Source organism: Sitophilus oryzae, unplaced genomic scaffold (genome assembly GCF_002938485.1).
Source record: "Sitophilus oryzae breed Bouriz unplaced genomic scaffold, Soryzae_2.0 scaffold_863_pilon_pilon, whole genome shotgun sequence".
Taxonomy (NCBI): Eukaryota; Metazoa; Arthropoda; class Insecta; order Coleoptera; family Curculionidae; genus Sitophilus; species Sitophilus oryzae.
In genome coordinates this window covers 910826-927026 of record NW_022147487.1, presented here as the reverse complement: position 1 = coordinate 927026, position 16201 = coordinate 910826, and the positions used below count along the sequence as shown (strand labels likewise).

The following is a 16201-nucleotide window of genomic DNA, read 5'->3' as shown; positions in this document are numbered from 1 at the left end:
CTGCAAATTAGACAATAATAATATTCATGAACTCGAAAAAACTTCCAAAAATAATAATTATTGTACTTCTTGTGGTAAATACTAATGAAAACTAATTCTATCATATTCATATTCGTTCAAGCCAAATCAAAGAAAATATCAATATGATCAAAAATAAAATACGAATAGAAATAAAACTTCCTCTGAAAAATTTCAATGACAAACGGGAGTAGTAAAGCATAAGGGATACCGAACCCTGGGCGAACAAAAGCAGAAAAAATAACACGTTATCCTTTTTTACGGAAGCAATATTTTGACAGGACGAGCAGGACAAACTACGAGCAGGATGTACTACGAGTGAACGCATTATGCGTATGGGTTTGACGCGTACAGCATTATATTTGGGGGAAGCCCAGTAAAAAGTGGGACAAAGGGACAAAAGCAGGGGAGATTTAGGGTGAAAAAGATAACATCATTCGTACGGTTGAGATGAGTTTGTTTATTTTACCCTAAGTATTGTATATCTACACATTTACAATTACTTAAATACTTAAAATTGAAGCTAATAGTTATTTTTTATACAAGGAAAAGATTAATTATTCACGAGCGATCGAGTGAGTTAGTTTCGGGAGACCATAATGCAAATTTATCGTCGTGTATAAAACAATATTTCATCACAACCAGGAAGTTCATATAACATTCATCGATCTACAAAAAGGATATGATACAGTGCCAATAATAAAATTATGGGAAGTATTGCACGAATCAAGAATTAACGCAGCTCTGATAAAAGCTGTACAAAATCTTTACCATGGAGGAAAATCACAAATAAAAACGGTCAACGGTCTCTCAGAGGAAATTTCTATCACTAAAGGGCTCCGACAGGGTTGCTGTATATCCCCAACACTATTTAAAATTTATATTGTCAAGGCCTTACATCTATGGAAAAGAAAATGTAACGGAATGGGTATAGAACTAAATGACATATGCTTATACACCTTGCAATTTGCAGACGACCAGGCCATAATTGCAAACTTGTTGCTTAGAAATCCAAATTGATATTCAGTAAGTATTTTGTACTTAAACAGAAAAGATACCAGCCTTCTTTTAACCAACCTTTCTATGATCTTAGATAGCGTTGGAAGGAGTGCAATTGGGGGCGATAGTTAGAAGCTTCATCTTTGTCTCCTCCTTTATGCAGAGGAATGATTATTGCCGTCTTAAGACATTTTGGAAAAATACCATTTTGGAACGACATGTTTATTAAAGTTGTTAGGTGATTCAGAGTGCTTTCTGGCAGATTCGAAAACATTTTTAAAGTTAGCCCGTCGGTCCCAGAAGATGATTTATTTTTGATGGTATTAATTGTACTGCGAAGCTCTTCTAAAACTACGGGCGAAAAAAAGAAACTGTGTAAGTTTACAATATCATTAGAGAGATAAGAAAGTGGATCATGAGGAGGACATATGGTATTAGTTAAGTTTTTCGCTACATTTACAAAGTAATCGTTAAGGTTCTCAGGCAAGGTAGAGATATTGCTAGACGAAGAAGCTTTGTTTCTCAACTCATTCACAATAGACCATGTTTCTTTAGCAACATTACCAGAATTGACTATTCTCCTGTTATAATAAAGGTCCTTAGCGGCTCTTATAGTTTTATGATAAATCTTTCTGTATAGTTTTACGTAATTGAAAAAAATATTTTTTTTTATATTGTCAATCCACTTCTGCAATTAAGAACAATGACAACCATAATCCGACCCAAATAACATATCCATTCCTTTGACACAAACGAATTAAACCCTCAATCTCTCCATCTCCAATACCCTGTTGTTTTTAAACGCGTTCTCCACTCAAACCTCTCACCGATCCCCTCCAAAGATGGAGGAGAGTAAGGTAAAAAACTCGGGTCCCCCGCAGAAATCCCTTCTGACGTCCTGACTAATGTCAGTAGCACCTTTCGTAATCTGGTGGCATGCACGGACCTCGGGACAAAAAGTGGGGCTTTCCTGTCCTGTCCCGTCCTGTGCCACGTCCTGCGGACCTATAATTCAGGATAGGTTGACGGGAAAAGGTTTTCCTTTGGAGGAAAGGTCGAAGAAAAAATCGGGGAAGGATAAAAATAAGGGATAAATTGTCGGGGAGGGTTAAGGTAACGATTTTGAAGAGATTAGAACAACGGAAATAAAATTGTTTTGTTTATTATTTCCATTCGAAACAGAATTAAAATAATTTCTTGCTGTGCTAAAATTTCTTTGTTTTTTTAACATTTATATTTGTTCACACACACACACAAATTTCATCATCATCAACTTCATTCTCAGCTTATTTAACTACTTCCAATGATGGTGTCGCCTCCTTCACATGTTCAAACACGCACATATTATTTTGTTTTTTTACATATTTTAAGATTTTTTAAAAATGTATACAGGGTGCTTCGAAAAATCTGGTCATTGATTAATCACGATCCTACTTAAAGCGCTTGACATAAAAAGCTGATTTTTTGAAAACGGATTGACTTTAGGGTGTAGAGGTTCGATAAGAAGGGATTTTTCGAAACTCGAATTCTAAGGGGGTGAAACCACCCCTCAAATATTAAAATATTTTTTATTTAAAAACCGGTGAGTTTTTCGGAAAAACTCTTAAACACGTATATTTTATTTTGTTGTTTTACATATTCTAAGATTTTTTAAAAATTTATACAGGGTGTTTCATAAAATATGACCAATGAGTAATCACGATTCTGCTTAAACTGCTTGACGTTTAAAGCTGATTTTTGGCAAACGGATTGACTGTGGGTTGTAAAGGTTCGATAAGGAGGGGTTTCTCGAATATCAAATTCCAAGAGGGTGAAAACGCCCCTCAAATATTACAATATTTAATTTAAAAAACGGTTAGTCTTTCGGGAAAACGCTTGGACACGCATAATTTATTTTGTTTTTTACATATTTTGAATTTTTTTAAAAAATCATACAGGGTGTTCCAAAAAGTTGGGTAATTGATTAATCGCGATTCTGCTTTAACTGGTTCACGTAAAAAGCTTATTTTTGGCAAACGGATTTTTAGAAAGTCAAATTCCAACGGGATGAAACTACCCCTCAAATATAACCAAGTTATGTAATAATATCGCCATATTGTTTTTTCTCATGCTGACATAAATATGATAAAATTTTATCCAGTTTGTATGTTAATGGAAATTCTTAATTCGACGCGAACGAAGTCGCGGGTACACGCTAGTATTTTTATATACTCTTTCAGTTTTAATGTTATTCATCCATTCTCAATATACATATTATATAAACGCCTTCCGAACGCAGTATGTGTCAGTTTGTCTGTCAATATATACCTCCCCCGATTCCCCTCTACCCTGACTGCCACAGAACAAGTATACGAAAAGGCTTTTCGTCGCTGAATATTTCAGTTAATATATCGGGAACGATTTTTCTGCTCATCCGTCATTCAGTCTTGACGTGGCGACGAGCTGACAGCCCGAGGCGTGAAAATTCGGAATCTGTGGCAGAGAGCGTTCCCAATTTCCCATGGCGAAGAAATATGGATTTTCTTAAATTATGGCTAAAATTAAATTTAAAACTGAAAATTTGATTGAAACGGGAGTATAGAGAAATATCTAAAAAGGGATGTAGTCTAATATATACAGGGTGTCCCCGGCTGAGCGTTATAACGCCACCTTGGGTGAAAAAGTTTATAATGGGAACTCAGATTCACCAGGTTCCGTTACAAATAGGTTCCAGCTAGCTCAGTAAATAATTAAGTAAAATACATATGCACAGAACAAGAGATATCAAAAGGGAGGTGTATGGAAAAAGTGTACTGATTGAAAAGTCTAAAATGTACTGGATTCGTTTAATAAATATTAAATTTAAAGTTAAAACCAATTGCCAAGATCTATCATAAAATGTAGCAAATATTTAAATACGAAATAATGAAATATATATATACTAGTAAAAATGAACTATCCGTAAAATAAATTAAATCATGAATAGTATCACAAAATATTGTTGTGACTAAACTGTGAACAACCCTGATGCGTATTTGTGATTATGATTAAGTCTATAAAGAATAAAATGAAATTTAAATGTAAAAATCCCCTGGTATACCAAGTTCACATACGATCGTATATTTAATGTAATAAATTTTAATCACTCATAAACGCAATAAAACAAGAGATGATTAAAGTCTTATCTGTCATCCAGTGGTCGTTCCAGTCAGTCCATGAGAGTGTCTGGTCTTCAGTATCCCAGTGGCATTCCTCGTCACAGTGGCATTCACGTCACAATGGCATTAGTTGCAGTACCAAATCCAGTACCATTGAGTATTTTACTCTACAATCTTTAATTTTTGTTAAATTAACAAAAAGGTATATCACACAGCCACCTAGATTTTTTCAAATAATAAAGATTTACTGACGCAAAATCATAAAAATTAAAATATCTCGGAAAATGTTTGTCTGAGTGGTAGGCAACCTTAATAATATTTTGAAGATATATAAATTCCCCATTGAATACCGGTAAAATATACTGGGTATTCCATTTAAAATATAGGAGTAACTTGCTGTTAAAAGTGACTAATGTTCCATATTAATTTTGTCTCACCCTGTATAACTTTTCGGGTCAAATTTTAATTCGGATTAACAGACAATAGTTACTGTAATTAAATATCAGGTTATACAAGGTCAACTAAAATTTAGGTAGCTGTTATCGAAATTTAAAATTTACTCAAAATGTGAAAATATGAAATATGTCAAAATTCTTAGATTTTAGGTATATGCTTCTTTAATAAAACTCACCTATATTTTTTTTCTAGAATCCGAAAATCAATTAATATACAGGGTTGTTCGCCACATACGACACGGAGTATTGTAGCTAAACGATGAGATTTTTACAAATTGTAAGTTTTGGGTTCGATGAAGGACTATTAGAGCTACAATTTAAAAATATTTTTACAAGATACAGAGTGTCCCAAATAAATAAAAAATATCAAAGTTGTATTTTTTTAAATGGAACACCCTGTATATTATTACATTTTTAGTTTCTACGGTTAAAATAAAGATAAATTTGATTAAGGTTTATTATACTTAAACCTTACCGTTTTTGTAATATTTTCAATTTTGTGAAATTGCAGTAAAAATTTTAAAGCTTCATTTCTCCAAGGGTATCAATGTTTTTAATACTAAATATTTAATGAAGTTTATTTATTGATCAGTTATTGTGTTGCAATAATAAAAATAATACTACCTTATACAGAGTGTCTAAAATTTATTTTAAATAATTATTAGCTTCAAACGGCAATAACTTCTTTAATTTAAATGGAATGCCCTGTAAATTTTAGGAGAATCAGATGCACAATTAAATTGTCTATCAAAATGTATTATACCATTTTTTACCTATCCCTTCAAGTTTTTGTAGAAAATGAATTTTCTTATAATTTAGACCTCATTTATCAATATATCCATGGAATATTGACATTTTAGATTGTTTTTAAAGCAACAAATGTACAAAATGTACAGACTAGTAATATTATCGTTTTTAGCAAAACGATAATATTACTAGCCCATTTGTATGCAAAAGAAAACTATTTAAATCTTTATAAAAGAGTATACCATTAATTAAATATAACACCATTATTTCCGCCCATATACTAATTAATTACATACTTAATTGTGTTCGTTAATAAATTATTATAAATAAATGTGGATTTGAGTCAGAAATCAATATAATAATAAGTTATCAAATTAAAGTCTCTGTTGTTATAAATAAGCATTTATTAAAAAATGAAATATCATTTTTAAGATGTTACTTTTTATCACACTGTCTAATGCCCATACAAAATTCAGTTTTTTAGTATTTGGAGCAATTATATTATTAATCAACGCAAACAGTCAGTTAATGTAGTTTGAATACTGGAATCATATTAATTGATCCTGTTTAACAAATATTTAAACAGTTTTTTTTTATTTTTTAATGAAATAAACGAATTATATCGACAATATTAGTATCTGCACTCTTTTTAAAAATTTGGTACATCTTTAAAAATAATCTAAAATGTCAATAATCCATGGGTATATTGATATATAAGTTCTAAATTACAAGAAAATGCATTTTCTACGGAAACTTAAAGAGATAGGTAAAAAATGGTATAATATAATTTGATAGACAATTAAATTGTGCATCTGATTCTCGTAAAATATACAGGATGTTCCATTTAAATTAAACAAGTTATTGCCGTTTGAAGCTAATAATTATTTAAAATAAATTTTTAGACACTCTGTATAAGGTAGTATTATTTTTATTATTGCAGCACAATAACTGATCAGTAAATAAACTTCAGTAAATATTTAGTATTAAAAACTTTGATACCCTTGGAGAAATGAAGCCTTAAAATTTTTACTGCAATTTCACAAAATTGAAAATATTTCAAAAACGGTAAGGTTTAAGTATAATAAACCTTAATCAAATTTACCTTTATTTTAAACATAGAAATTAAATATGTAATAATATACAGGGTGTTCCATTTAAAAAAATACAACTTTGATATTTTTTACTTATTTGGGACACTCTGTATCTTGTAAAATTATTTTTAAATTGTACCTCTAATAGTCCTTCATCGAACCCAAAACTTACAATTTGTAAAAATCTCATCGTTTAGCTACAATACTCCGTGTCGTATGTGGTGAACAACCCTGTATAGGCTGTTCCATTAGAAAAAACACAACTTCGATGTGTAACTTTTTTTGGGGACACTCTGTATAATTTTATATATTTTTATAAAATGCTTTCAGTTAACTTACGTATGCTGCCAAAATTTTATTTCGATATAAACTACCGTTCTCCTTGGAGCTTCCGCGGCGTATGAGAGGCGCCACCCTGTATATTATACTCTTTAAAACGAAATCTTAAATATCTTAAAAACAATTTATTTTAGGTATAGGAACGTGTATAATCAAAAAGTAATGAATTAAAAAACCTTTTCACTAGTGCCTGGGACTCAGCTTAGGACATCCTGTATATAATTTGGTTTGTATTCAATTGCACAGACAATCTGTATACATAAATAATTATTGATTTTTAAAATATTTATTCGCAAACTAGAGAGAGAGTAAAATCAGACGACCAACAATGATAGGTGTTATGTAATAGTTTTTAGACTATCGTTCGAGACGCATTGATATTATTTTGGTTCTTGAGTTTTGTGACAAAGAATGTTATTAAAGGTAAAGTAAATGTTTCCTCATTATTCAACTAATTTTAACCAAAGCATACTATATTTTATTTTATTGTTGTAATATTCTGTGCTAAAAATTTTCCAGATTTCTTCGATCTGACCAAGGTAATTTAATATAATATATGTATGTATTTAATGGAATCTATTTATGCTGTATATAATTTCAGTTTAAAAGTAATCTAAAAACAATCGTTTACTGTCCATTCGTGCCGATGTTTTTGGTTCATTGTGACAATAAGGGCCTTGTTAAATATACTAATATTCTTAAACTATAAAGTTTGTTATACAGTTGGTCAAAATCTTACCTTTTCAACTTTGTTGAACGAACCTGGGGGTCTGGTCCACTTTAGGTAAATCGCCAATTTTGAAGTTATTGATGTAAATTTGATATTAATATGTTCTACAATTAATATTTTAACGTTTTAAGTACGGATCGTCGGCTAAATGTTTGAGATCACTTCACTATTGATACTTAAAATTATTATTTTTAGGTTAAATTTACGATAAGTTTTCAATGTGTGCGATAATTATGACAGATGAGAGAGAATGTGTTTTACTGGTTGTATTATTTTCGTTTAACTTTTAAAGCAACGTTGCCAATGCTAAATCGGATATTGTTTTATTTATACTTTCCTATTAATTTTGAAAAATAGCGGTAGCGATATTAAGCTGAGAAGTATAGATATTATACTTTGATCTGTGTTAAAGGTTGAGAAGAGGATCACAATGGTAAAAACGTCCGCCGTAACTGAGTTTTGATTGCATTGGTTTTAACTTTTTTGCGGACGGTGGATCGAACCTCGGTAGACATAAAATTTATTTATTTTTTTACAGCTGTTTTTATTTTTTAAAACTGTTTTTATTTTTTTTATTTATTTAGAGTCGTTGGTAACGGCGATCAAAATACGCCTACGGCCTATTTTGATTGCGTTGGTTAGTTTTTGTGTGAGTTTTTTTGTATTTATAGATTGCACGCAAAAACCTGATCGATTTTGTATAACTTATGCGCATGCGCGGAAGCAAAGGAGCAAAAGTGGAGTGCGGCTCCCTAGCTTCTAGTAAACCAATGCTATTAAAACTCCTTCGTGCAATTTTGTGGTTACATATTTAGCTATTGTCAGCTTTCGTAATAGGTCATTTATTTAAAATCCGTAATTACCCGAAAAAATACAAGATATGGCAACGTTGCAAATTTTCAAATTGTTAGATTAGGTCTAGAACATGATACAAATAATACAAGGTATGATATTGCGCAGGTTGGTCACTACGTCACAGGTGATAAACGGCACCATTGGTCGGCAAGCTCTGCGCGCCAATTTCAAATTGTCAAACAGAGTGTGTCATCTGTGAAATTTGATTGTGTCAAAATGTGAAAATAATTTTTCAAATGTCAAGCTCGATGTCAAAACATAACTTTTGGGGTTATGTCCTAATTCTTCCCTATTTTAGGTCTTTTTTTATTAGTGGCAATTGAACAATATGGATATTTTTTTGTATGGCGTATGACGTCACAGGTGGTATGCGCAAACTTAACGAAATTGGAGCCGCTATCGATCATACCTTGTTTTCTTTGTACCATGGGTCTAGAATATATTTGTCTCTCTCATTGCATAGAAGAGAGAAAGAAGGATATATGAAATGTCAAACTTCCATCTTCCATCTGGTCTCAATTTTCATTGTTAAGAAAAGTGTTTTTCAGTAAAATTTTGGACATTTTTCTATCCTCAATCAAGTGTGGCTTTTAGATAAACTATAATATAATGAAAATATAGTGAAATTATTACTTAGATCCGCACTTTTTTCGTTAGAAAATGTCATTATAAGTGTTCCTCTTCTCAATTCTGTATAGAAAATTTTAAAATTTTGATATACCTAAAGTGGACAAGACCCGAACCTGGGTTGTTATACTACAATTGTAATAATTAATATACTACATAATTAACGCTATATTCACTGAACGTTTTTTTTTGTTACAGAGCAGCTCAGAAACTAAACCTATCTTCGTCGCCGCACAGAAGAAAGCGGTACAACTCAGACGAGGTGGACCCAGGAGGTTTTTGTGGGGCTTTGCAAAAGTCCCCTCCACCTGTACCTCCAGCATTGCTGAGGAGGATCGGTGTCAAAGAAATTACCGGAGTAGGCAAGGTAGGTTCTTTTTTTAGTAGTTGCGAATAATATAAAACTATTTAAAATTAATACCTTATGAGTATATTGAGAAACTATCGTTACACTCGTTGAATTTGACACTTGATGTCGGTCAATGACTTTTTTATATTGTCAGCCACGTCGCAAAAATTAATATTTTTGTGACGTTTGAAAAAAATTGTATATTATTTTATTAGGAGTAAAAATTACATTTTTTGTGGCGGAGCTGTAGGTTCGGCATTACAGGCGAGGCACAAGAAGTAATTTTTACTTCGAATAGAACAGTAATGATTTAGTTAATTGAGGGCATTAATACAGGGCATTTAAACTCACGGGCCATAAAATATATAAAAACCAAACTAAATAAAAACAAAACATGTTTCTTCGTTCGTTTTTTTTATTCAAATAACTGTGGAGTAACAGTTTCTGTTTTCCCTGTTCAATGATAACAAATTCGACTTCCATTCTACGTGTTTATGCTGGATGATGAGAGGCAAAATAAATAAAATTTTCCAAAAATTGGTAGGGATGACAATGCCAATGGCCTGACAATGATAATGAGATGAAAATTATTGTATTTTTCGGGCAAGTTTTTGGTTCGCTAAAATGTTCTTAGAGAAAGTATAATTTCGGGAAATTTTCAATTAGGGCAATTTTCGTTTCGTTGTTTTGTTTTCGATCAAAATTTTCCTTTTATTCGGCCATTTATTCTCGGACAATCTTTTGCATACCCAATACAGCTATGTACAGAGTCTAGCTTATTCTAACAATGGTTTTTGGCAAAAAGACTCTAAAATCACACTGTAAAAGAGAGCTGCTGCCATGATAGAAGTTTTATTTTATCCCAAGCAACCGTCAGAAAATAATTAGGTAGAATGGTGTGATTTTCTCTCGCATGCATTTTCAAAACTTAAAACATAAGGACCTATCTCATATTCCATCTTTCTTGTAGTATAACAATTGGTATAACAATAATTGATATAACAAAGAGCCCTATCTCAACATACGTCTCTTCGTCATAACGAAGAATTGTAGTATTTGAGATGGGGCAAATTTTTAAACTAATATAAAATGAAAAAGGTACAATATTGAGATGCGCAAATTCGCTATGCTAAAATATGACCCATTGGGCATGACGTTGATATCTCAAAATCTCTAGACGATATAATTGCCTATGATAGCGCTACGTTTAATTTCTCTGTAGTTAACAAAAAATTTCTAGAGAATAGAAGACATCATTTTCAATTTTTTACCACATTAGGGCGTCAAAATGTGGTTGGATCTTTGTTTTTTACGTGTATCATTTGTTTTAAACAACTATTTGCTGAAAAAAAAACAATTTTTTTTCCATAGCAGCTGTTAAAATAAATTGTCTTATATCTATCAAAAATAGTAGATAAAATAGTACTTTAACCGCAAGGGTGGATTAAATGATACTTTAACAGCGAGGATAGGTTAAAATCTTTATTTCTTCTCGCTCGTTTTTTAACTACTTCCATTTTTGGAAATGTTTGTATTCCTTTTCATAAGTTATTCGGGATTTAAATGGAAGTAGTTTGGATATGGCGTTTGTCGCCTCAGCCTGAATATCTGTTGGTAATTTACTTATTTCGTTTTGAGCCGTTTCTGGCTCCAATTCAATCAGCAATCGACGCGAAAGATAATTAAAAAAATATTGACTCAAAACTGACAAATTAAGAGACAGCTTTATTTTTTTGTCAAATTACATAGAAACCAACGCCAACTCAGCACAATATTTTTTCCACTCGTAATAAATTCCTTGAAATAATAATTTCTGAATATTTTTTAAAACGTTACTCGCTATGGAAAAAATATTGTTTTATACACGACGATAAAATACCATTCTATCGTCTTGTATAAAAAATAACTATTAATAATAATTTTAAAAATTATATTTTAATCCTTAAAAATAAATTTTACTCATAATATTTTATCAAAAATAATTGAAGTATCGAAAATGCCGTTCATTTTTTGACAAACAAACATGTTTCTATTCTCAATTTCCTGTATATCGTTCTCTCCCTTCCGCCATCTTTACACTCCCACCACCTCCCAAAAGAAAAATGGAAAAAATACGTGTTTCCCATAATATATGCCCATAAAGACTACCGCCGTATGCGCCCTCCCAGTGTCTATATACTTTCCCTCGCACCGCCATATGCTAAATAAGGTAATGAAAAATTGTTATACGACAAAGACGTAATAAAAATGACACGCAGGCAGTGACAGCGCGTCGTTATTTTGTCGCAGGGGGCGCGGGAAGTGTTTCCGGCACCTGGGACCCGTTTTTTTCGGAGGTTTGGTCGTAAATTTCATATCGAGATTTATGCGTTTTCATTTATCGCATCGCGGGTTTGAATTTGGCGCGTTTTTTCCCCCGAATTTTATGCGACTGTAAAATAAAGGATAGTGTAGCGAAAAAGATCGAAAAATATATAAGGTGATCCTTAAATTTATGATGAAATATACAGGATGGTCCGAACTGTATTCCGGAAACTTAGGCAGCATATTCTGCAGATAAAAATTAGTTAAAAAGTTCGTATAAATGTATTTCTTACGAGCCCTAACAACTAAATGTTCGGACAAACAAAAATTTATTAATTTTTTTTTTCATTAACTGAATTATTTACATTTAAGAAATACATTAAAAATATATTAAAATATAACATTTCTAATGAATATTTAAATAGTTTAGTTTCTGTAAACATTAAAATAAACTGTAGGCCAATAAATAAACAAAAAGATTGCACAATATCGTGATAACTAAATGTTCGGACACTTTAAAAAACAACTGTTCTAATATGGCGTTACATCGTGTACGGGCCAAAATTTTTTTTTTCAAGCGGTCAACTCAAATTAAAAATAAAAACCATAAAACAAATTTAAAGGGCGTAAATGTTGTATAATAAAATACAACTAATAATATAAAATAAAAATAATACTAATAGATGGTACGTTACTAATGGTAATAGCCAACTTTGATATAGCAACAAAAGTCTTGTATGGCTACCGAGATGACCTACCTGCAATTAAAGAAAAAAACATGGTGTGAGCAACAATGTTACCAGTTATTATTAAAATAAAGTGAATTTAAAATTAAACAGGTACTTGAATGATTTATCAATAGTCCAACTTAAAAATACAATTTTTTTTTAAATAAAATAATAAAATGCCACACAGACTATTAAAAAAAACATGCCACACAGTCTATCAAGATGCCGCACAGGCTAAAAAAATGCCATACAGGCTATCAAAGTGCCACACAGGCTAAAAAAATGCCACACAGGCTATCAAAGTGGCACACAGGCTATCAAATTGCCACACAGGCTAAAAAATGCCACATAGGCTATCAAAGTGCCACACAGGCTAAAAAAATGCCACACAGGCTATCAAAGTGCCACACAGGCTATCAAAGTGCCACACAGGCTAAAAAATGCCACACAGGCTATCAAAGTGCCACATAGGCTAAAAAAATGCCACACAGGCTATCAAAGTGCCACACAGGCTAACAAATGCCACACAGGCTATTAAAGTGCCACACAGGCTAAAAAATGCACAAGTTAATAGTCAAACTACACTACGGGGCTAACTACTCTTCAAGTCTAATTACGCTACGGGACTAACTACTTGTCAAGGCTAATTACGCTACAGGACGAACTACTCTTCTGTGAAAAACTGTAGAAAATAATAAAGCTAAACATAATTCATTCAAGATCAATTTGATAATACAAATACAGAAATATATTCTTATCTTCTATTAAAGTCACTTAGACAAAATATAAATAAATCACTGTAAAGAAATACTTCAATATTATCATCTGCAAATCATCTTTTCTTAATATTCAATTCAAATATATTAAAATATACCTATGATTCAGAAATATAATATACCACAATAAAAACAATAAACAGTAACCAACTAGTTGCTCAGTGAGATAAAATAAACTCACCTTAATTAAACTTCTTATTCGGGACGGCAATGGAACATAACATAATATAACTGCTATTTACCTCAAGTGCCTTTATAAGTGCAACTATCTAACATTTTTTTATTTCAATAGATATAAATACATAAGAATTCGAGGTCAAACAATACAAAAAAAAAGTCTGTCGACTTTTACAAGCTTCGAATTGGGTTTTGGAGCGAATTTCGACGAAATTGGAATCTAAAACTCGAACGATACACATATATATCTAAAATCCGACGGTAATTGAAACGGAATAAAATATGGCCGCCAGATTTTGGCGGACGCTTGAAAACTTCAATATAAATATTAAAGTTTCCCCGAACATACGTCGAATATGGGATGACATAAGGGCAATACTTCAGTGGCGTAGCAAGATCCTCTTTTTACCCCCAATTTCTTACTTTTTCCAAGATTTTTGATTATTTAGGAAGTCTTTTGTGACCTCACTTTGAAAAATATGGTGTAGTTTTTATTTGGATAATACCGTGCTTGCAACTTTTACTTTTGGGTCGGTTTTGATTTACTTCCACACATTTACATGTGTGGAAGTAAATCGCATAGGGATCTTATTAAGTGGAGTGAGAGAAATGCGACGGTGCCCTGATGCGGCGTTGCCGGTATGTCTTTCCCTATCAAGTAAAGTAAAATCACGATCGCAAACCGCTTATTTTAAACGACCTTTTTTCTCGAAAAGATAACTAGATAAAATCATTAGATGTCTATGAGCATCTGAAATGGAATTATAGGGATACGTTAGAGTGTCAATTTTTTTTATAACGATAAAACATCAGTGATCACGATAATTTAAAAACTCAAATTTTTAACGCCATAACTTTACTACGAACTACTTTAGACATTGAAACTTTTTTTATTTTGAAGATCGGATCTTTTACAATACGTTTAAATAAGATAAGTTCAAAAATTTTAAACAACCATCCATTTATTTTTAGTACATAGCAATTTTTAGCAATCGTGTAACGTTTTTATTTGTAAAGATTTTCACATACTCTCTGCGAAGAAAATATAGCAGAAATGCTAAGAAAGTTTTTGAAAAAACTACAGTAAATTATTTCTAATGGATTTCGAAATATCGATTTTTGAATTCAGAGTTCTAATAGCGCAACCACTGTCGAACACCAAATCAGTTCCACTTATTTTTACCAAAAGTGCAAGTGTTTCTAACTTTCGCTTAAATTTACAAGGCTATAGGGAAAATTACAACGACTCGTTAATAAAAAACAAATAAAGTATCACGAGATGTAATTACATCGTAAAGCTGAAGGCTTGATATACACCTTTCTCTAGAATTTTAAGTACTGATTGGGTTAACTTCGACGAATCTGCTGTATCCCCTTCCACATCTGTTAGCAATATGTACAGATTATCGGTTTATTTTATACGTTTGGCAACGAGGGCCTTACAGGTGACAGTGTTAGAAAAAAAATGTTATCTAAAAAAAATTAACGAAAATCAATGTCAATCCACTATCTATCAACATTGGTTTTGATTAATCACATTTAATTTTGACAATAAGCCACCACTTTGAGAGAGTGAGCAGACTATAATCTAAAAAAAATCAAAATTTCTGAAGGAGGGTAAAATATGTAACGCCACTGGGGATATATATTAGGGAAGATGCACGTGCGGTCACTTCGTATCAGATGCACCCGATGACCGGAGGTCGGACAGGGGGGAAACATTCGCAACGTATTGGAGCTACGAGATTGTGAGTTTTTTTTGCTCCCGTTTTCGATCACGTCCCAAATAACCGTCTGCTTTCTATATGTTGGAAAAAGGACAAAATAATTTCGAATTTAAGTCGCAGAAATGAATATGAAGATGATTGATATTCCAGTATACACCAAAATATTTAAACCAAGAATATTTAGGTAAACAAGTTATTACTATATTTGGAATTAATTTTCGTCGTAAAAAGTATCTTGATTGTTTAATTAATATACACAGGGTTTAATTAAATAGACAAAAATTTGAGTTAATAATAACCTGAGATCATGTCAAAGGTGATCACATTTAGAACTGCAATAATACTGTTACGGATTCCGTGGGTCCACTATTTAAACTCACGATAAAATACTTAACGAATTTATTTTCTCACTTTATACACAATTACTAACTTATAACACACAACAAACTAACTATTTATAAGATTCCTTCACCAAATTGTCCGATCCACTTAATTTCTTCTTAAAATCCTCTTGAATCCCACTTCTGACACAATTGTTACGGATTCCGTGGGTCCACTATTTAAACTCACGATAAAATACTTAACGTTATTTTCTCACTTTATACACAATTACTAACTTATAACACACAACAAACTAACTATTTATAAGATTCCTTCACCAAATTGTCCGATCCACTTAATTTCTTCTTAAAATCCTCTTGAATCCCACTTCTGACACCAATTGTTACGGATTCCGTGGGTCCACTATTTAAACTCACGATAAAATACTTAACGAATTTATTTTCTCACTTTATACACAATTACTAACTTATAACACACAACAAACTAACTATTTATAAGATTCCTTCACCAAATTGTCCGATCCACTTAATTTCTTCTTAAAATCCTCTTGAATCCCATTTCTGACACCAATTGTTACGGATTCCGTGGGTCCACTATTTAAACTCACGATAAAATACTTAACGAATTTATTTTCTCACTTTATACACAATTACTAACTTATAACACACAACAAACTAACTATTTATAAGATTCCTTCACCAAATTGTCCGATCCACTTAATTTCTTCTTAAAATCCTCTTGAATCCCACTTCTGACACCAATTGTTACGGATTCCGTGGGTCCACTATTTAAACTCACGA

The 16201-nt window shown here is 31.9% G+C and overlaps 1 protein-coding gene across 1 annotated transcript in view; it reads left to right on the top strand.

Moving 5' to 3' along the window:
- Positions 1–16201, top strand: part of LOC115890336 (kinesin-like protein GA13060) — a gene marked incomplete in the record, with an annotated part of 701789 nt that overhangs the window by 499585 nt on the left and 186003 nt on the right. Inside the window, 1 exon segment of the mRNA XM_030910529.1 lies at positions 9197–9365. Within this exon segment, the coding sequence (XP_030766389.1) occupies positions 9197–9365 (169 nt within the window).